This window comes from Haplochromis burtoni, unplaced genomic scaffold (genome assembly GCF_018398535.1).
Source record: "Haplochromis burtoni strain Fernald_Lab_line unplaced genomic scaffold, NCSU_Asbu1 Contig_165, whole genome shotgun sequence".
In the NCBI taxonomy this organism is placed as follows: domain Eukaryota; kingdom Metazoa; phylum Chordata; class Actinopteri; order Cichliformes; family Cichlidae; genus Haplochromis; species Haplochromis burtoni.
Genome location: NW_024582526.1, coordinates 390,163 through 412,099, shown reverse-complemented (window position 1 = coordinate 412,099; position 21,937 = coordinate 390,163). Strand labels below are relative to the sequence as shown.

Genomic DNA, 21,937 nt, shown 5'->3' with positions numbered 1-21,937 from the left:
GGTTGATATTTACTCAGCTATATTGTTAGCGTTAGCATGCTGTGTGTGCAGGTGCTTGCAATGAGCCAAAGGTGTGTTAGCAGCATAGTACAGCTATTCCTCCAACATACAAACTGAAATCAGCTGATTGTAGCTCAAGTGTGAGTGGAAACGATAAGAGGGATCGACAGGCAAGCAGCTAACAATCCAAAGAACTGGACTACTGGGATTGTGATGATCCAGTTTGGATTTGAGTTTGACTGACATCCTATAAAAAGTGGTGGAAATCCCTTTAACAGAAATACTGTGATGCCAAAATGTTTGTGATTATTATTTCAAATGTAACATCTCGTAGTTAGCGAAATATTGAAATCTATAAAAGCCAGGTCACCAGTGAGCTGGTCGATGTTAAGAGTTTGACCTCTTATGAGGTCAAATTCATTTTAATTGAATTTGTATTTATTACAAAATGTATTAACACATAACACATACACGTACATAACACTTATTATACATGTGGTAAACTTACATTTATGTATATTTGGTCCTCAGATGTCTCACAGGTGAAACATGCAAATTAAGCACATAGAATGCGAATTTCATCTATCAGTTATTTTATGTTCAGCACAGCGATATTTCAGGTTGTATGAATGATGTGGACGTGTATTAAACATGTCCACTGATCTGCTGTGTCTATCAGCTTTGGCCTCCAGACCCTTCTGTGGTGCAGCCACATTAGAGAGCTGTGGAGGCCGTGGTGCTGACTGTAGCTGTGCCAGCAGAGGTATGCTAGTGGTGTCAGAGGATAGTTCTGTGTGCGTCACAGGTCTCCTCTGAGTGTGGTGGTCGGCTGGCCACCCACCTCTTCCATTTTCATACTTCAATCACTCAACAAGTACCCTCTAATACAGAACATATTTAGGGGGGTGTGGTGGACCACAGAGGTGAACATGTATGAGAGATTGAAAGAAAAAGAGAGTATCCACTTAATCAGTCATTATTTACAGTCCAGGGAGGTTTAAAATCAACATGTTCAGGAACCAGGGCCAGGCCTTATGGCTTTATAACTGCTGTTCAAATAATCACGACACAGATACCAGATACGGATAATTCCTCCTCAACTCCTGCCTCCTTCACCTCCTTTCCTCAGCCACGCCCTTCAGGTTATTTTCTAATGTCCCTCCCAACTAATAAAACGATTTATCGTGTGCAGTTCCTTTTCTGAGTGGATGCAGCACCTGCTTTTCTTTGCCTCTTTTACATATGACAGACTTTATAAGCTCACATAAATGCTCAAGAAAAACGGTTACATTTAATAAAATTCTTTGCTTGTGTAAATCTGTGTGTATATACACACACGTGCACACAAATATTTGCATGAGTGTGTGAAATGTTTTGCAAAAGCTGTGAAATGAAAAGAAATGGGAATCCTGAGTGAGGCGATAATGACTGATGGAGCTGCTCAAAGGAAACAGAAGCATTAATATGTATGCCGAGCGGTCTGGTTTGGCACGTGAGCGTGTATGTGTGTGTGTGTGTGTGTGTGTGTCAGGGGGCTGGTAGTGGAGGAGTTGGAATGACAAGGCAGATGAGGGGAATGGTGAAAGTCTGACGCTGCCAGAACCTGCCATGTGTCATTGATTAACCACGCAGAGTTGCAATGATTTAGTTGACAAAGCATCACATTAGTGCTATGGATCCAAATGTGTGTGTGTGTGTGTGTGTGTGTTTAGATTAATGATCCAGGGAAAACCAGATACTTGTTGAAATAAAATGAGGTGCCAAAGTGATATCATGCCATTGTTTTATTTCTCACGGTGCTATTCGTCTTTTATAACTGGGGGAACGGCTGCAATACTTTTGTGATGATTTATGCAAAAACACTTTGCAGCAACAATAAATATTAAAACAGAAATCAGGAAACTGGCATGTTTGGTCATTTTGATAGAAAGTGTGGTAACTGCAATAGAATCCTAATATAATTCAGTTGATTAGTGTCGTGCCACTAGTGTCAGTGTCAGAAACAACAAGAGAACGTTCTATTTTCCACCCAGGGAGACGTGCCTTTCTTTTTATTCTACGGTGCAGCTGGAAATGGTTTCATGTACTTCAAGTTTATGGACCTTACTCAGCTCTTAAAAGTGTGTAAATCCACTCCAGTTGGTAGCTGAGTCCTTTTTCTGGATAAAATATGCTGGTTCAGTCTGTAAAGAGCATGAAACTACATCTTCTATACTGTGTCTGCAAATACAGGAAAAAGTGTGTGCATGTGAAGAGAGAGCAGTTGGCCAGGCAGACTAGACAAGAGCAATGTTTAGGGAAGTTAAGAGCCGACACTTTTCTTAAACTGGAGCTGGACCTGTTTTATCTCATCGTGATGAGAGAAAGAGGGAGAAGGGTCCTTGCAGGGACAAGGCCAGGTCTAGGGTTGTGTGGTGGGTAGAGGAGGAGGGAGGGTAAAGCTGTTGTCGGCCTGAGGGCTCGTCTGTTTGTCTGTGTGTGTGTGTGTGTGTGTGTGTGTGTGTGAGTGTCTGGAAGCTGTGGAAGACTCTGCTCTTGGGGCTAACTGATTAGGCCATAATTTCAGGGGTATCTTGTTGGAACAGTCCCCTTTGCACCTACCACCGCCACCCCTGGGAGGAGCTGGAGTCGGTGCAATAAGACCCCAGGCATATCAACACACACACACACACATTAACATGCGTGCCTATGGAGTGATGGATAAGCAGACGTGGGGATTGAGAACAGGAAGTGATGATTTAAACAGCTATGCCAGTGACTGAACTCTACCCTCTCCACTAAGTAAGAAACATGAATGTGGAAGGAAAAGGTAAGCGCTGAGATATATGTTTCACAGACATGTCGTCAGTACAAAGTCATCAATGTACCATTGGATCAACAGCATATCACATGACTGCTCAAGTCTGCAGTTCTCCTGTTTTTTTCTTTTAGCATATTTCAGCTAATTGTTTGATTTTTGTCCCACTTTGCTATTATACTTGATACTGTTTTCTAATTTGGTAAGTGCCTTTACTTTAAGGCTTTAAAAACCTAAAAATCAGTCATATGCTGCAGAGCAGTCTTCTTCTTAAATCTGCACTCTTTGAACCATTCGGGAGGTTTTCATGTATGCAAAGTTCTAAGAAAGACACAAGCCAACAGGACAGGGTGAAGTTAGTGCATGAGTAAATTTAAGTATTGTAAAACATCAAGTATTTTACTTGAAAGGAGATAAATGATTCTGTAAGCAATTTTAAGTAATGCATAGCTTCCTGTATTTTACAGTGAAAGAAGAACGAATTACATTGTATGTAGATTTAAGTAGTGTAATTTTATATAGTGCCCGACTTCTTGGTATTTTACAGAAAATGAGACCGAAATTATACTGCAAGTAATTTTAAGTACAAAAAAATGAGCCTATGGTTTGACATAAGAACAAAGACTTTTGTACACTCTACTCTATATTCTCCATGCTCTGAAAAGTACAGCATATTTACGATATAACATGGGGACATATTACCAAATGGATGGCCGCCCATCACTGAGCCCAGTTCTGCTGGAGGTTTCTTCCTGTTAAACTGGAGTTTTTCCTTCCCAGTGTCACCAAAGTGCTTGCTCATAGGGGTCATGTGATTGTTGGGGTTTCCTCTGTTTTCCTTGCATCATTGTAAGGTCTTTACCTTACAGTATAAAGACATTGAGGCATCTGTTGTTCTTATATGGCGCTATATAAATTAAAATTGAATTGAATTAACACACTGCTTAAAATGACTTAAGCTGTACTTAAAATTGCTTACAGTAGCATTTGTGTCACATTTCCTTAGTTATGCGACACCTAAAATTGCTCATGCATCATGTAAAAATGATTTACATATTATTCAATGGTTCTTACAGTATATTTACTTAATTACTTGACTTGTTACTGCTTCATTCCAGTGTACCTATCTTTATGTAGTATATGCAGTATAAATATATGAAGTTAAAAATAATTATATTGTAATTTCAAATAAAGTATATTGGAATTACAATTAATTACTGGGAATTTTGCACTTAAATCACAAAGTGTTTTGTACGATTTTATCAGTTTCTCACCCCATGAGTAGGATTTCTGGCCCTCTCTTCTGTACACTGTTTCAGTTCATTGATTGCGGAGGTTCGTTGGTTTGCAGGCATTTGTTTATTGATGTTTTGCAGCCGTGACCGCTTACCACGTGACATTAATTTGTTGGCCATTTTGGACATATAACAAACTTGGCACATCAATTCAGTGAAAAACCTACTAAACATTACATTGATGAGATGAACTATAGCAGCTATGAGCAAACAAACAAGTGTTTATACTCTGTCGGAGGAATTAAAACACTTTAATGGCAAACATCTTGTTCGTTATATGGGGAAATTAGGGCTGGAGATGGATGCTTACGTACTCCCCCCAACTTTGTTGATGCTGTGAAGTGCGACTCTGGTACCACTCATTATGCTATCAGCAACCCCCTTTAAATTATGCTGGACCTGAAGCCCTACAAAGGTTTGGAAGCCTATCAGTAGTTTTTGTAAGAAAGAGTCAATGGACCTGATTTTAACACATTTTGATATTGACGCAAAATGGGAAAGTAATTTAAACTATTGATCAGAGGAAAGAGTTTTAGGATGCTAGAGTATAAAATTAACTGACATTACATTAGCTTGTGACGCTATGTTGTTGTTTAGCTGGTGTTAGCTAGTTTTTACATTAACTGGTTAGACTTGTTTACATATTCCACTGTCCTTGTTCCAGATGTTACATCCACAGATTTGTCACTTTCACTCTGTTTGCCAGTGTGTCACACGGTTTGACAAGATTAAAGACAACATAAAAAAAAGTTTCCATCTCCAGCTCGTGCAAATGCATTTTATCTGATGATAAAATTATTTGTATTAAAAAAACAAAAAAGCCTTTCACCTGTGATTCTGTAATCTAAATCATGAGCTGATATTTTCCCCACAACACCACTAATCAGTTCACAAAACATCTCCATGCATCCTGTTCACGGCTTCGCCTTCACCGGCAGCTGATTTAGGAAACACGCCCACGTTAACTGGTGCTAGTCACAGTTTAAGGTGGGCATTACATGAAGGTGACAGACAGGTGAGGGAGTCTGCAGGATGTACGGAGGTAAACTCCACATACACAGGAGTTTGGTGTGACACAACAAAACGATCATGACCCCTCCACCACTATGCTGGAGCCTGGAATGGCCATGTTTGGATGAGAGAGTGCTAAGCTATTGGCTAACACTACAAAGACTGGTTTGGAAGCAGCCATCATGGACTGTGCGGGCACACTGCACTTGCACAAATACATGCTAATTAGTTAGCACCTAACTGATTAATATACAAATAAAATATTAGAATTTCACTCACCAAAACTGAAGCACGGACTCCTCATGAGGACATTTCCATATTGCAGCCATCATTCCAATGACCCCAACTCCAGTCCTGAATCCTAAGTAGTCTTAGTCATTGCTAGCCTAGATTACTTGCTTCTCCCCTGATTGCTAGCACCTTCAAGAATGTTTTTTTTAAACTGAGAACATAGGGTTAGGATCATCATTGAAGATGACTTTCTAGGAGTCATTCTTCAGCAGGAAATCTATGCCATAGTTACATTGTAATCACAAAGCCCTTTGAAACCCTACGCTGTAACCTACACTACTTATCACTGCTATGCAGATGATATTCAGCTATATATCTCCTTTAAGCCCCAAGATGTTTCCAAGCTACAGATTTTGCATAGGTGCATAGACTCCATTACAGGTTGGATGGCTGAAAACTTTCTTCAACTAAATGAGGAGAAGACTGAAGTCCTCATTTGTGCTCCTAAAAACTTGTGCCTAGTGTTATGGAAAACTTGGGTCCACTTTTGACAAACCTTTTATCAGGAACCTCAGTGTAACTTTTGACTCAGCTCTGACTTTGGACGCTAAATCTCTGGTCCGCTCCTGTTTTTATCACTTGAGAAACATTGCTAAGCGGAGTCCCATTGTATCGCACTCCGAATTAGAAATTGGCATTCATGCATTTGTTTAATCTCGTCTGGATTATTGTAATTCTTTGTTTACTTGTTTATGTAAAGCCTCTGCAAGTTGTTGCTGCTGCAAAGCTTCTGACCAAGTCCTCCAAATATTCCCATGTCACACCCCTACTGATTCAGCTGCACTGCCTCCCTATTAAATTCAGAATCCACTTTAAGGTTTTGACTTTGACATTCAGAGCTCTGCAAGGACAAGCACCAACATATATCAGTGACCTTTTACATCCATACATTCCCAGCAGGTCCCTGAGGTCATGTGATCAGGGCTTGCTGGTTGTCCAACACACGAGGCTGAAAACAAAAGGCGACAAAGCTTTTGTAACTGTGGCCCCCAGACTGTGAAGTCTCTCCCTTTGAGCCTGAGATCTGTGGACTCAGTGGTCGCTTTTATAAAAACAGCTAAAAACTCATCTTTTTAATGATTTAGCTTCTGTGAAGCACTTTGTGATTTTTATCTTGAAAGGTCCTATATAAATAAAATTTTACTTACTTTATTTAATTAATTTTACTTACATACTATTGTGATTAGCCTGTTGACTTCTGCTGTACATTTCTGGCCATTTTTTATTTTTTTTGTACCAGTGAGAGAATAACAATCGTTGTCTCAGTATAAGGAATAACAATCATAGCATCAATAAAAGGACTCACAAATGTAAAAATAAAATTCCTGGGGCAAGATTGGAGAGACATGAGGGAATGTAGAAAGAAGTGGAAAATCTTGAGCGACAAATATGTTTGCCCCTGGAAAAAAAAACAAAAAGCTGACCACAACAAAGAGCGGGTACCCGGGAGGGAAAAAAGTCCCAGTTTTTTATTTGTTTCTGTCGACTGGCACCACATATAAAACACCAGGACATGACCACAAGGTAATTGACGCATAATGCACCAGCACAAGCATAAATGCTGGGAACAATGTCGGCATTTACGTAGATTACGTGGTACACTCTACAAAGATTCACAGCAGAACTCTAAATCAGACCCCAGAGGGTTGCTTCATTCACTCCCCTGAGAATAGGAGAGGCTCAGCAGACAGCAGTCAGCTACAGATGCTGTCAGTGAAAGAAGTCACACCCCCAATAATTCAAACTGTAATAAAATCTAAAACACTTATCAAATATTTACCTGCTGCACAGTTGCTATGAAGGGCTAAGACTTGACTTGGTTTTGAAGTTGACCTCATTTGTCCACTTAAAGTACAGCAAGTTTTTGGACCTTGCACATTGGCTTAATTTGCAAGCCCTCAAGGTTGCTGCTTGATAGTGCCTCTATCTGCACAGGACGTCATCAACTACCTGATAATTACTGCAACATTTAGCACCTAAAGCAGATGTTTGCCTCACACGTTGGCAGAGACGTGAGTAAATATTGGACTTATTAGGTGGCCTGAATTCTAACATTGTTTTTAACCTTTGAAGGTTCTTAAAATTTCAGCTATGTTTAAAATTCCCACCCCGAGTGTCTATGTCTCCATCACTGCACAGAAGTGGGATTTTTTTTATTTTTTTTTACATTAAAAATTCTAACTGTTTGTGATATACAATGTAACAAAAAAGGAGAACAAATGCTGTTCCTTTTGTTCCACATAAGAAATGTAAACATAAAATAAAGGCAGCTATCCGGCCTTTATGATCACCTTCCGCTGAAGCTCAGCTAACGCAGCTCGGACCTCAGCACCATCTCCGATCATCAGCACCAGACATTTTCTGACCTTCAACAAAGAATCTCCACAACCTCTTATCTGATCCTCTCTCGTAAAGCTTCGAATGAGTGCTGTCACGGGTATCGACCAATGAGGACCCGTCTGATCTTGAGTGGCGTTTTCATTCCCGAGCCAAACAATCCTTGTGGACAAACTGCCCTTTCTGTCTGTGAACTCCAAAGTCCAGTTCATCCCCGTTCACTAGATTAGATAACCTGGTTTTAAAGGCAGGGATACTGTTTGCTCAGTGACTCCTCTCTGCACTAATAGCATCTGATCTAATGGGAGATTGCGACCTGCTTGTTGACAGTGGAGGCCCACGCAGCGTCATGGCAATGGCCAAACAACACAGGGAAACAAAGCTGGGCTGAGCTTTAGTACCTGTAATTACTGGATAAATATCAGCTTCTTTGCTTAAAATGGACTGCAATAAATATGTTGCCTTATTTACAGCTATTATATTGTCTGTACTGGCTGAAATATGAAGGCTGGTGAAGACTGCATCAAAGTGGGCTGCTAGCTTTCTTTTTTTGCACTAAAATATATAGAGAGTACACACAAACTATTGTTGAGTTTGAATATATGATTATTCTGTGTGAAATTTCTGCAGCCACATTTATCAGGACACATCAGTGTGGAATTGTTGCCAGTAGCGACTAGCGGTGGTGTGATATTTCAGGCAAATATGCGCATTTGCTGCTCTGTGAGGCAACACAGGAGCAGAGCGACATGGCTGAACCCTTTCCTGCAACACATAGCAAGCAAACTGATGAACACGAACACAGTGACAGCAAAAACTGAAAAAGACTTCCCAGTGAGACTTCACTGACCAGTTGGTGATGTCACAGCGGCTACATCCATCTGTGCTGGCCAATCATGGCCCTGCCTTTTCTGCTATTGGAAAGACTTGAATTCAACCCAGTGTCAGTCATTCACCAATTCACATTCATCCTCAGCAATATTCTGCTTATTAGGGGTCTGGAAATTATGCAAACAGTACATACAGCTGTCATGAAAATGTCTAAAATGGGTTCAAATCACATGCAGCCCTTTTTTTAATTCTATTTTTATAACATTTGACTGACATTTTTGGTTGTTTTGTAATCTGACAGACACAAACTAGTATTGCCAGACAGCAGTTTTTAAAAATGGCATGTTTATGCCATGTAAATGATGATTCTCATGGGGTTATATCCCATTGTGTTGTGTACTAGTGAGCTTACTTATGAGTCTCTGGACAGTTGAAACGTATTGTTCCCACATGCTAGGGTGGCACGGTGATGGAGTGGTTTTGCAGGGGTTTCAGATGTGCTGCTTGTCTGAGGAGAATTATTCTCTTGTTGTGGGAATTGTTTGTTTTGAACCAAACTGGGCTTTTTTTGGATGTCTTTTCAAGAACCCAAGGAGACTGCTTGTCACCTCTCACTTTTTAGCCACATCTCAATGTTCTTTAGACATCTGGCAAAGTCATCTTTACTGTCTTTTCACTGTGTTTAATCCAAGTTTTTGATGCTGTTTTTCTTTGTGAGTTGGGATAAAATAGGCTGAGCTTTCCTCCCGGCGCAAAGTCCTGCATCCAAAGCTCAGTGTTGAAAACTTACCTCAGTTACCTCAGTTGTTTACCCTTTTCATGCCTTTTGAATACCATCAATTTTTTTCTGTAATATTTCTTTCTTTTGCATGTTTTCTCTGACTATCTCTCTCTTTCTCTTTTTCTGTCTACCCCTCTGGCTGAGTGCTTCAGTCCAAGCTCAAGAGGCAGATTCGGCTGTGTATGCGGGCCCGGCCTGGCCCCGGCCTGCCCAGCGTCAGGCTAAGTGCCTCTGACAGCCCACCACACAGTTATTAACTGTGATCCGCCACCACGGGGCCTGGGCAACCCCGCGCCGAGGGGAGGGTCCACCAGAGGGCTCTGCTCTAAACACAAAGACTGCTTTCACTTTGCTCTCAGTTTCCTCTGCACTCCACCGTAGAGCCTATACCCTTCCCGCACTCGCTAATACATATTCACATAATTTAATATGCACTACGTGCACTCTTTCCTAATATTTGCTGTCTGTGTTAGCCCGGAGCTGCTGGGAACCTGACCTGATTTGGTGCATGGAATTTTATTTAAAAAAATATCTGTGAAGAAGGTTATTTTATGAAAGCGTATCTGGGATCACATACAATCCAGTCAAACTCACAACCACAGGACATACAGCGCTACTTCATCAGCTTATGGAACGTCATCCATAGACTTGTGGCTTTCATCCATATAGGTGGTCCGCAGCATTGTTTGTCCTGCACTCACCCTCCTATGTGCCGGCCGCCCCTTCTCTTCCTCACAGGATGTGGGAGAGGGGAGAGTCATCACCCCTTCAAACAACAACACAACACGGGTCATTAGAAGACAAAATTGGGATTGAAATAAATAAATGTTAGTGAGGGGAGGACAGAGAAAGAGAGAGACAGACAGACAGAAGAGGAGAGAGAGTGAGATCCATAATGACAGTTGACTATGTTTAGCCCCCAGAAAGGCACTGGGATAAACAGCAGCTTGTCCTAGCTAACAGGACGGCTTTAAGTCGCTGAATTGAAACCCCAAAAGCCACTTTTTCCTGCCCACATCAGCCATAATGAGAGCCCCAACATTCAATTGTTGAATAGTTGAGGCTTTTGCCTTTGAGGTGACTGGCTTTAATATAGAAACACGGCATACACAGTGGAGCAATGGACATCCCCAGCAGTGTTCAAAGCTGTGGCGGGATAAGGACACGGCTGACATGCATTATTCCTTACAAAAGCTGCCCTTTGTTTGCTTTACGCTCAGATCCCACAAATTGTAGGCTTCGTCCGTCAACATTTCTTATTTCAGTCCTTTTTTCTCCTCCTTGCCCCCCCAGCCCCCCCTCCTGCTGTCCTTCCTGGCCTTGGCATGTGTTTGTGCTTTACTGCATTGATAACGCCAAAAACACACGCACACTTAAAACAATGACACTGTAAAAAGAACAAGTCCACTGACCTTTTTTTGTTGTCAGTCTGCGATCCGTTCACACAGGTCAAATGTAGATGACACATAACCTTCCTGCTGACCTTTTTTATTAACAGGTGTAAACTATTCTGGTTTGGGCAGGATTTGTAAGGCGTGTAAGAAAATAACCTAGCATTAAAACATGACTACTTTCAAACAGTTAACCAAAAATAAATACAGGATGGATCATTTATTCTTTTGGGGGTTTTTTTGTTTGTTTGTTTTTCAAGTTGTATTGATGGGAATTTATACATTTCAGAAGATATGATTCATGTGAATTGATTCAATCTTCATAGCCTCCAATGTTAAAATACCCAAGATAAAAACCTTATTTATTGATCATTTCTGCCTTCATGAATATTTTGTAGGGTGAATTTTCTATCACATACCCTTTTACTCTTTTAAGGTTTCAAAAGGTTTTTTTGTTAAAGAAAAATCAAAACAACACTGGTTCATAGAAATGTATTCAGCTATGGCTCCAATTATTTCCTGTGCTTCTGGCAACTTTGCTCAATACTTTCATTTGCTGGTCAAATAATAGCCCTGGTGACCTGTCTAGGGTGTACGACCCACCCAATAGTAGCTGGATAGCTTTTATTTATATGTTGCTTAGCACTAATTAACCAATATCTGTGTCTCTGTGTTGCACCTGCACAGCTTATGGATGCTGCTTGCTAACCAAACTAGTTAGCATTAGCTGACTTAGCTCTCCATCCTAATCCTGTCTGCACAAAGTAACGCTGTCGAAGGCTTCGTACTGCCACTCCACAAATCCTTGGGTGATGTCAGATGGCTACATCCGTTTTTTATATACAGTTTATGGTTTTTACAGCAAAGCACCAAAGCATCAAATCACAGCGGAGTTGTTAATACACCACAAAGCTTTCATGCTCCTCAGCCGATTCCAGTTTCATGCTGTGTTTAAAATGCTTTCAGAGACAGAATCATTTTTTAGAAGAAAAGTTTCATGTTCTGCTCTGAGTAATGCCTCGGCGTCATTTTAAGCCTTTTTACAAACCCTGCATCTGACAGGTCAGGCACCATTAACCAAGCACACTGCCGAGTCAGAGCAGGTCACAACACCCGTTGGCGCCACCACACACACACACACACACACACACACACACAGACACACACACACACACAGACACACACGCAAAACAGATTGCTCAATTAGCCCTCCTTTAGCCTGTGCCTCTCTTAACCCTGCAGCTACGCTTAGAAGCCATTACACTCAGGGTCAAGTGTGATCCCTGTGCTTATCTGCATCAACAACTGGCAAGTGTAGGCGTGTTTTTGCATGCACACACATTTTACACACAAACCTTACAGGCCTCTGGTGAGCACTGGGAGTAATAAAAAGTGATTTAGTGAAGGATGTGATTGAAGAGGCAATGCTGCCCTCATGTGCTCTGCAATTTGTAATTACAAGTGGTTAAAACTGATTATTTGTGGATGGATGGTAAATCCCCAACATAACTCACTCAGGCATCTCCTCTCAGAACCACATCTCACAAAGTGGGTGACCAAAAGTTACCTCATGCTACTTTTCACTCCTTCACTTCTTTTCAGTCCTGAACAATTATGACAACAGGAGGTACTTGATATTGCTGTGAAAACCCAACTGCAGCAACTGAGCCGACTGAGAGACAATTTCTTCGTCTGCTATGGTTCCTTAAATGACCTGAGCCTCAGTGGTGCTATCAGGATGTTGCAGAAGGAGGCAGTGTTGAGGTGAAACAGTGAGATGTTTTATCTGAGCCTGATGGCAAAGCTTCTCGTCTCCTCTCCAGAGCCTCATCACTCTGAAAATGACTAAGGGATGTGTGGTGGGCTGAAGAGGAAACTCCCTTTACCACAGCCCTGCTATCTCTGTGGGAGTTCATTATACACACAGACTGGCCACACACATGAGCACACACGCATACACACAGTCATTCATATGCATGCAATATCCACTGTGGGAGACTATTACACACATGCAGTCTGAGATGTGAACCCTGTGGGGCAGATGCGTACACTATTCACCACATTATAAATATGATTCTGTGGGCATCCCCTGCCCCACCCATGCAGGCAGACTCCCCTGCAGAGTTCCACCCACAAGGTCAGCGGCTGTGGGATAAAGGGGTGAACGTGGAAGCCGTCATAGGGTGAGAATATGTCACATGGACCACACATACATGCACATCTGTACAGATGTGGGGACCTTCATGCTTCCAATGCTAGAGTGACTCAAACGTTGCCTTTATAATGAAAAGTTCTTCACTACACTAAAACAAACTGCTGTACAAATACAGGAAACCTATACAGTTATTTCACGCCCTTTATGAATACATGTGACTGCTTCAAATTCTCATGATTAATGTAAATATTACCAGGAAGCTACTGTGTAATTTTACAGTATCATACAGTAGTTTCTCTTCAGCAAAAAAAACAAACCCTTTGACTTTAAATCCTTAACTTAGTAGTGCTGGTATAGTTAGTAAAATAGTTATCTCTAGTTCTGCAGCTGATTGTGGGCTGCAGTGTTTCAGTGTATGTTAGACTGAGTGTTAACGTTTAGCTAAAGCAGCATTCATCGTCGGGCTGCTTATTATCATTGAATACAGCACCGTTCCAGTAACTTAAGTTGTCTAATGACTAAATGAAGACGGTGAATTTAGGCTACATGCATGCTGTTGTGTCTTACAGCAATAAATTGTTTGTGGCAATTGCAGTAAGAATACTAAAAAAAAACTGTACTAAACAATCAAAAATGCTATGAAAAAAAACTGTTTAATGTTAGTAAATCAGTCTGGTGGTATTTCACTGTAATTTAACAGAGTGCATTTAGACAGTCGTGTGGAAAAGAAACTTTTTACGGGACTCCAAGAAGTCCTGTGTGTCAGCAGCTATAAAAGGTGAACTTTTGGCGGTTTGCCGGTTTGAAGCATTGAGGTGTGTGTTAACATAATCTTCCTAGAAGTGGACATCGCACCAAATTCACTTCTCTGTGTACCAAAGTATTGTAGATCAAATCTGAGGCCAACTTTCCTCAAATTGGGTCATACAACAAGACAGTGATCCCAAGTACAGCAGCACATCTACAATAAGGTGGCTGAAAAAGAAAAGAAGCTGTTGAACCCGACTTAAATGCTATGCTGGGACCTTAAGAGAGCTTTCACAAATGAATGTCTGCAAATCTCAACTGAAGCAACGCTGTAAAGAAAATTCCTCCACAGCGATAAAGTCATTCAGAAAAGAACTGCAGTTATTATTCCTGAAGGTGCTTCTACAACATTTCGAGTCACGGGTGCATTTTTAAAACTTTCTTTTTCACATGGCTGTATTATCCTAACCTGTCCAGGGTGTGCCCCACCTCCCACTCCAAGCCTGGATTGGATAGGCAGAAGAGAATTGATGGATGGATGTATTATCCTACTGCAGTATGAATCTTCCTAATCATATGAAAACCAATCTAAAAAAAGAATTGAGTGTTTGATCAGGGTTTAGTCCATTTGTCCAAAGTAGCGACTAACCAACCCGCCAGTTTCCTCATCGATGAACCGTCTGCCACAGCAGACTTCCAGTGCGTGCATAGTTTTATGCTGAGAAAACTACTTTTTGAATACGATAAATACTTCAGAATAGTAGATGAAAAACGATGCTGTATTTGTCACCATCACAGTGGAACTTGACAGCAATGTCCTGTTAAAAACTTGAACCACAGCCTTATAACAAGTGAACAGGTTGATTTGTGTGTCTATTAGACACAGGTCTTTTTTATGAAGGTGTTAACATTATTACTTTAGTTTGACTCTCGACTTAAAAATCTCATTATCAATTCTACATATCAAGACTTGTATTTTAACATGTTTTATTATCAATTGTGATTTCCCAAATTTATGTGATTATCTCACCAAGAGCTCAGAATTACGATCACAATACAAACTGGTTATTTTTACAAACCCATTGCCCTGTAATGCAACTTACCCCATATGTAAATTCATGTCAGCACCAAATTCTCCCAAAGCACCCAAAGATGCAACCATTTCTACACATCAGTACATCCAATACATCCAATTCTTGTGTGTGGAAAAAAAACAAAAACCTTTTAGTTTTTCCTCCTTCCTTGTAACTTTAGAGCTTTAACTTTTAGGCTTTCTAAGCTTGTTATTTACTTGACTCTGACATCATCTACTGGTGAATCTGGGGTACAACATGCCAACAGAATTTGTAGAAATCTTTATTTATATTGTCAATCAAAAGTACAATATCCCCTAGGAAATGTAAAAACTGCCAAATAATTTACATTTAAGGCCACGACACTCAGAATTGGGAGGCAGCATCGTGCTTAAGAGTCAAGGTAAATCAGAAAAGCCCATTATAGTCAACAGGGACCCTGTTACTTCATAGAGTGAAGTCCCTTTGAGCTATAGAGTGTCAGAGGTGTGGAAAACACACGCTGGAGCAAACTGCCTTCACTGTTTAACTTAAGAGGTCAACTCCTGTCACAGTGAACGTGGGGCTGTGCAATGCTGACAGTTCTTCAGTCACATCATGCCAAACAGAAACGCGCCAACATAAGTTAGGAAAACTCAAACACAACAAACAGGTTTGGATTTGTTCTTTCCTATTGACAGAGTATTATTGAACAGGAGTCAGGCCAGAGCAACAACAGTTCCATCACTCAACAAGTGATGCTGTTACATTCATAAAACTCATCTAAAACAAAAAGACCAGAAATGGAGAAACTTCTGCTCTTGCACAGGTTGAACATTCTTCAGATATCCAGTTTGTCAGTAGCTCATCCTTCAGCAGACGCAGAGGGCTGTAACGGTGTCCTCTCCACAAAGGAGCAGCGGTTGACACATGTGTAGGTGCTTTCAGATACAAAGAAGTAAACTTGACATACAAATATGGACAAAAAGACCTACTGTTACAGGGTAATGCAGGGAATGAAAAGGTTCAGAGTGTCCATTTTTACACCTCACATAAAACATCTGCTGTTGTGCTACTGCTGAGAAGATGTAGAACATTTAAAAAGTAAAAACAAATTGGATTCAAGCCATCCTGAGACAAATCTGAAAAATAATAAATACACCCTGGCTAGGATTACAGATCACGCTCCTGCTGACTGAACAAGTGTGTCTGTGTGTGTGTGTTTGGGTGGTATGTGAATCAGTTCAGGCGCTGTCGCTCGGTGCGTTAGTATCCTTGTAGTCCGTTGTAAACCTTCTGTACAGATCCCTGTTTCAGAAGATTCCGAATACCTGCAACGACACGGTGACAGCTGCTGTTAAAAACCTTTCCCCGCGAGCAGATCGAACTACAACATCATTGATCCTGTTCAGAAATGAGAACATGTAACAAAGACTGTTCTTCTGTCCCATTCAATTCAATTAAAATACATATAGAATAACTACTTGGCATATAAACCTTTTCTGAAGACAAACTTTAAAAAAAAAAAAAAAAAAAAAAAAAAGGTATAACTTCAATTTATAAACTCTAAATTCAACTATTTGTTTTTGGCATCTATCTTTGTAAATTTGAATCACTGACAGGGGACCAATCCTTATTTTCTGTTATGTACGTAGTGTTCTTATGGTTGACAGGGCCCAAGTTTGGTCAACTCAGACATTCAGTCACCTGCTCTTCAAATCTTTTGCTTAGGAGGGGCAGCCAATCAGAAGAACTTGAAAGAGCTAACATGCCTCGTTTAAAAGAGAAGCAGGAAAGCCTTGTAAGATAAATAAGGACTAAATGAGCAGAATACAGTAGGTCCCCTTAAGATATGACGTGTCCTTAACTTCTCCCAGACCACCCTTTAACACTGCCACACTCTGACCTTCTCTCTGCTGGTCGTCGAGCTGTGTCTGAGGAAAGTCTACATCGAAGGTGATGATGAGGGAACCTCGAATGTTAACGTTGTCAAAGTTGGGCAGCCCCTCTCCTTTCTTCCACATTCGAGCACCAGGCTTTGTGATCTTATCCCTCACTATGTGGACCTGCCAGGCAAAGACAGACAAACATTTACTATCAATCTTATACATGTTTTTATTTTTCCCCAAATAATCTAATCTTTCAAAACAAGAAGCATATACAGAACCTTGTGTCCATCCAAATGTACTATATCCATCTCAAAGCCAACCAGTGCCTCCACCAGAGAGATGGTGACATTAGTGTAGAGATCATCTCCTCTGCGCTCAAACACAGGATGTCTATAAAGTAGAAACATCCCCACATCACTTGTCTGTCACTATACTAATTGGTGCGTGCATCTCACACTCACACACACACACACACACACACACACACACACACACACACACACACACACACACACACACAAATCTGTTCATACTTCAACACTTTGATGCGAAATCGAAGGTCTCCAGGCTCTCCATCGATGTGAGGTTCCCCTGTGGTCAGAGTAAAATGTTAGAAACAGGGAGGGACAAAAAGCTAACGAATTAAGATTTACAAAGCAGTTACCTTCTCCAATAAAAGGGTACTCCATCTCATCTCTCACTCCTTGCTCGATCTCTACCTCTAAGGTCCTCTCTTCATTCACCAGCCTGCAGATAAGATAACATCAGAGGATGTATTTGTTAATACAATTTATTGGTCAATTTATTAAGTACATTAAGCTAAAATCTAGGATTCCTGATGTGTTTTTCAAAATATCCCATAAGCATCCCCCCCATTTCTTTCAGTCTGCTGTTGAACTTTGTGACTCAGAACTTGTTCTAGTGGAATGCAGTCATGTGGACGCTGTACCAGCCCATCATGGTGAAGGGAGAGCCGAGTGTAAAAGCAAAGATCTCAGTTTACTAGCTGATCTACGTGCCTACCCTCGCCTATGGTCATAAACTTAGCAGTGATTGAAAGAACAAGACAAGTGGCAGAAATGAGCTTTCCAAAGGTCATCTGGCTGGTCCCTTAGAGCAGCGGTCCCCAACCGCTGGGAACCGCTGTGAGTCGTTTGGTACTGGAGCACGAGAGTAGAGGCTCGGGTGTGAAATTCACAGTTTTTAGCATTATTTTTTTTAATCATTTTTATCGTTAATTCGGTTTGCCTGGGTCTCTTCCCGTGTGTTATGAATAAATCTTGTTTTGGTACTGGTTTTATTTTGCTGTATTTATCCGCAACACCTTTAAGGCCGGTCTGTGGTGCAAAAAAGGTTCGGGACCACTGCCTTAGAGAGAGCGTGAGAAAGCCAATAATTGAAGAGGGGTTAAGAGCAGAGCTGCTACACCTCCACATCGAAAGGTGCCAGTTGAGGTGGTTTGGGCATGACCATGGGGAGGAGGCCCCGGGGCAGACTCAGGACATGCTGAAGCTCCCCTGGATAAGCAGGAGCAGTTGGCTAGGGAGAGGGAGGTCCAGGGTTCCCTGCCTAGACTCCTGCCCCCACAACCAAGTCACGGATACATGGAAGAAAATGGATGGGTGGGTGGCATATTTGTTTACATCACATTAACAGGTTTTGTTGGTAACAGTGTAATAATGTAGCTTGATCGTCTATCTTGAGATCTGGATCTGTATTCTCGGGTTCATTTCAAATCCAATCATAAGGTCTTGGCAACTAAAACACACCCTGATGGAGAAAGAAGATCAACTCTGCCAGAAACTTCGCACATCAGGAAATAAGAATCAGAAGTGATTGAAACGAGAAGCAATACATGATCTAAAAATCAGTACTGACTTTGATACACGTAATAAACACAGCTGACATCTGCAGCAACAGATCAATGTCATTCTGAGAGAGCTAGACCAACATACAACCTGAAGCAGTTATCAAAAATTAAAATGGAAGCATCGCAGATTCAAACCCTGTAGCTGTACAATCGGTGGCCAAGTCCAAACTTGGGTTACAGACATTCAAATTTACGACTTCAGATGCTTCATCTCATTTTCATTGGTGTCCAAAATGGGGTTATCATTTATAAATTGAGTAGTAACATCTGTACTGTGGACTTGTGTTGCTCAATATCAGTCCATTTGTTTTACTGGTGCAGCAGAGTTGCTTTGTTTGATTGAGAGTTCAACATATTCCTCATAATGCCTCACAAACAGCAGGTGGGTGGGGCTTCTGCACCAGAGCTGTGTGCCTGAGATGACCACAATAGGGACATTTTCTATGATGTCACAGCCATGTATCACAGAAAATAAGGAAAAGCATAATAGGCCCCATTTAATGATGACAACAGGAGCTGACTTACTTCACATTGGGACACTCATCACACACCATTTCCTGAGTCATCTGGAAACGTCCAGGTCCAAGCTGGGTCGTCCTCATTTCCTGTCTGCAATTACACTTCCTTTTACCAGGAGCTTCTTTAGCTACAGGCTTGTTACGTACAACCTGCATACAGCGGGAAAAATGAGTGTTGATAACATGAAAATCTACAGGTAGTAAATTAGACGATTCATCGGTAAGCCTTGCAGTTTGATGACTGAATGAAGTGACACTCTATAGCTAGCTCCTATTTGTGGAACAAACTTGAAATGTGAATAAAGGATGGTAAAGACTGTTCGTTTGGAAACCAGGAGTTGCTCCACACCTCCACAAAGTTCCCAGAGTAAACTTCTTCCAGTGTAACCTCCAGGTCCAGTACTATGTCATTTCCTCTGGGAATATTCCTGTCCTGCTGCTGTCGGTTGCCACCAAACATGAACCCAAAGTCACCAAAGAAGCTACAGAGGGAGGAACAGTAGCATGAGTGGACATTATACATACATTTAGCTGAACCTGGCATAAAATCCAGCTGAGCTCATGAAACCAACCTGGAGAAGATATCGTTGTGAGAGCTGTGGTGACCCTCTTTGAGCCCGTCCTCTCCATACATGTCATATTGTTTCCTTTTCTCCTCATCTGAGAGGACCTACAAACAGACAACCTGTCAATCACACAATGGCCACATGCCGCAGTCTTTGTTCTCTCCGCTGATACAACGTGTGAGTGTCATAATTCAATGTAAAAAAACACAACAAAAAATAATGTCGATGGGCTCTTGAAAGCTGTGTTAGTTTTTGAAATTGACTGATTCATTAAAGAATGAAATGAAAAGTCAGTGAACTGTTACTACTGAAACAATCTTAAAGCTTACGTATAAAATATATACTTTTTCAAATATGAGAATACAAACAGTTGACCCATTAGAAGGAACAGCCAGCAATTACATTGTGGCTGTAGAAGTGCCTTCACCTGAGAAAAGCAGCAATGGCTCCATTCTTAGAAGATGATGAGATTTTGGAAATTCATAGAAAACTTTTACGCTGTTGCTACTGCTAATCAGTTTGTCATTATCTCCTGTTGTTTCAACCACAGACTATAGATAAAAGATTATCTCGCATCATTAAGCATCAAGCTGAACCTCATTTCTTTTTGTCAACCTTTTTGAAACTAGATATAAGTGAGAGGCAGATCAGACTGTACTGGGAAATAATCTTCTTGACTCTAACAGTGAGCATAATTTACAACATGAAGATTATGCTGTAACAGGACTTGAAACTAGTAAGTGAGCTCCTCAACCAACGAAGAAGGTGTTTACTGAGGTGACAGAGAGCTCTCTTCCCTCATTCAGCAACAACAGGCAAAAAATCCAAGTGGGGCGGTCCCAAGTTAAACTTTTCTCAACTTCAAGGTGAGCACCTGAAGAGACTACCAAAGAATGTTGGATATGTTGCTGTTCCTACATTTAGTAAGCCATTTCAAATTCTGGTTTTGAAATATTTTTATTTGTTATATATTGTACCACCACTTTAGATTTCTTTAAACAAATACCTACTGAACTTTATGGTTGAGATTGTTATCGTTTTGGTGCCTGAGGTACCTCAATAGCAACAATAACAAAAAAAAAAAAAAATTCAAAAGAATTTATGTAGATCTTGTCAATTATTTTCTATTATTTTTATTATATTGTCATTCATTTATAGACCCACCTCGACTAATAAAACTCGATTAATAACCAATTTCAGTTTTGTGTTACAAATCAGTGAACTCGCTGCGGCATCCTTCCGTTTTTAAAAGAAACGTGAACGTTTGACACGGAAACACCTGCAGCGCTTATCCGAATCCACTCCCACTCATCCACGTCTGAATTTTCAATACACCAGCTGTGCTGCCTGACAGCCAATCAGATTCAGCCACACGGTCTAATCGTCCAATCGCAGAGATCTTACCAACAACAACCAAATTTCAGGCTTATAAAACAGTTGTATCGGCGTCTTGGGCGCTTTTATACTCACATAGGATTAAATCTACGCTACTGTCCCCGAACACAGCTGATACTATGAAAATATAACAGTCTTTTAACTCAAAAACAATTTCATTGTTGCTCATCTCGGATATCACTAGCATCAAGAACACAACAATGGCTACACATCTACCTCATAGGCTGCCCCCAAGTCTGCGAACTTGTCCTGGGCTTGCGGGTCGTCTTGGTTTCTGTCGGGGTGTAACTGCAAAGCCAGCTTTCTGTAGGCCTTCTTGATGTCCCTGATTGATGCACTCTTGCTCACCCCCAAGATTTTATAGAAATCTCGCCTACAGGAGAGAGGAAGATGGCACAAATGAGGCAGACACAGCAGGCACAGAGGTAGAAGAAAAACGAGAAACCATTATCAAATGGCAATGATGCTACTTTTAGATTGTAAAACACCGAGTTAGCTACAATCTCCGGGGGGTAGACAGTATGCAGCAGCTTCATCTGTCGTAATGGCTAGCTCCAAGCTAACTAAGCTAGGTAGTCACTTAAAACACAGCCCTTACAAGTGGTGGATACACTTTTTAATGAGTGAGGCGCAAAAGACAACGAAAGCACTTATTAGCAAGTTAGCTCTGTGTGTCAGACTGTTCCACGCATGGAGAGCACGTCTAGACCAATCACAGTGAAACATGTGTACCAGCTGGCGATGCTGTTTCGCCGCTGTCCGAGCGAACACCACTTACCCGGCAAGCACCGCCGTAGTAGCATAAAGAAGCAGGCAGCACACGTTACACAGATTCATCCCTTTAGCAGCCATAGATGTCAGGATTTCTCAAGGAGGTAGCAAAGAACAACCGGCTTTTTAAAGCTCGGATCCCAGCTGCCAGTCAGTCAGCCACAAGCCTTCTTCCTCCTGTCAGAGAAAGCCCGCCCACTGGATGTCGGCAAATCATCCTCTCCCGAAAAACTCTGCCCA

The 21,937-nt window shown here is 41.2% G+C and overlaps 1 protein-coding gene across 1 annotated transcript; it reads right to left on the bottom strand.

Moving 5' to 3' along the window:
- Positions 1 to 14,976: 14,976 nt before the first annotated feature.
- On the bottom strand, positions 14,977 to 21,908 carry dnajb11 (DnaJ heat shock protein family (Hsp40) member B11). The gene is made up of 10 exons (XM_005933374.3): positions 21,705 to 21,908; positions 21,143 to 21,299; positions 19,538 to 19,635; positions 19,315 to 19,447; positions 18,973 to 19,115; positions 17,242 to 17,324; positions 17,111 to 17,168; positions 16,856 to 16,967; positions 16,595 to 16,754; positions 14,977 to 16,019 (listed from the first exon to the last, which is right to left on the bottom strand). Exons 1-10 carry the CDS (start codon positions 21,776 to 21,778, stop codon positions 15,955 to 15,957), a joined length of 1,083 nt encoding a protein of 360 aa, XP_005933436.1. The 5' UTR covers positions 21,779 to 21,908; the 3' UTR covers positions 14,977 to 15,954.
- Between the last annotated feature and the right edge of the window lie 29 nt (positions 21,909 to 21,937).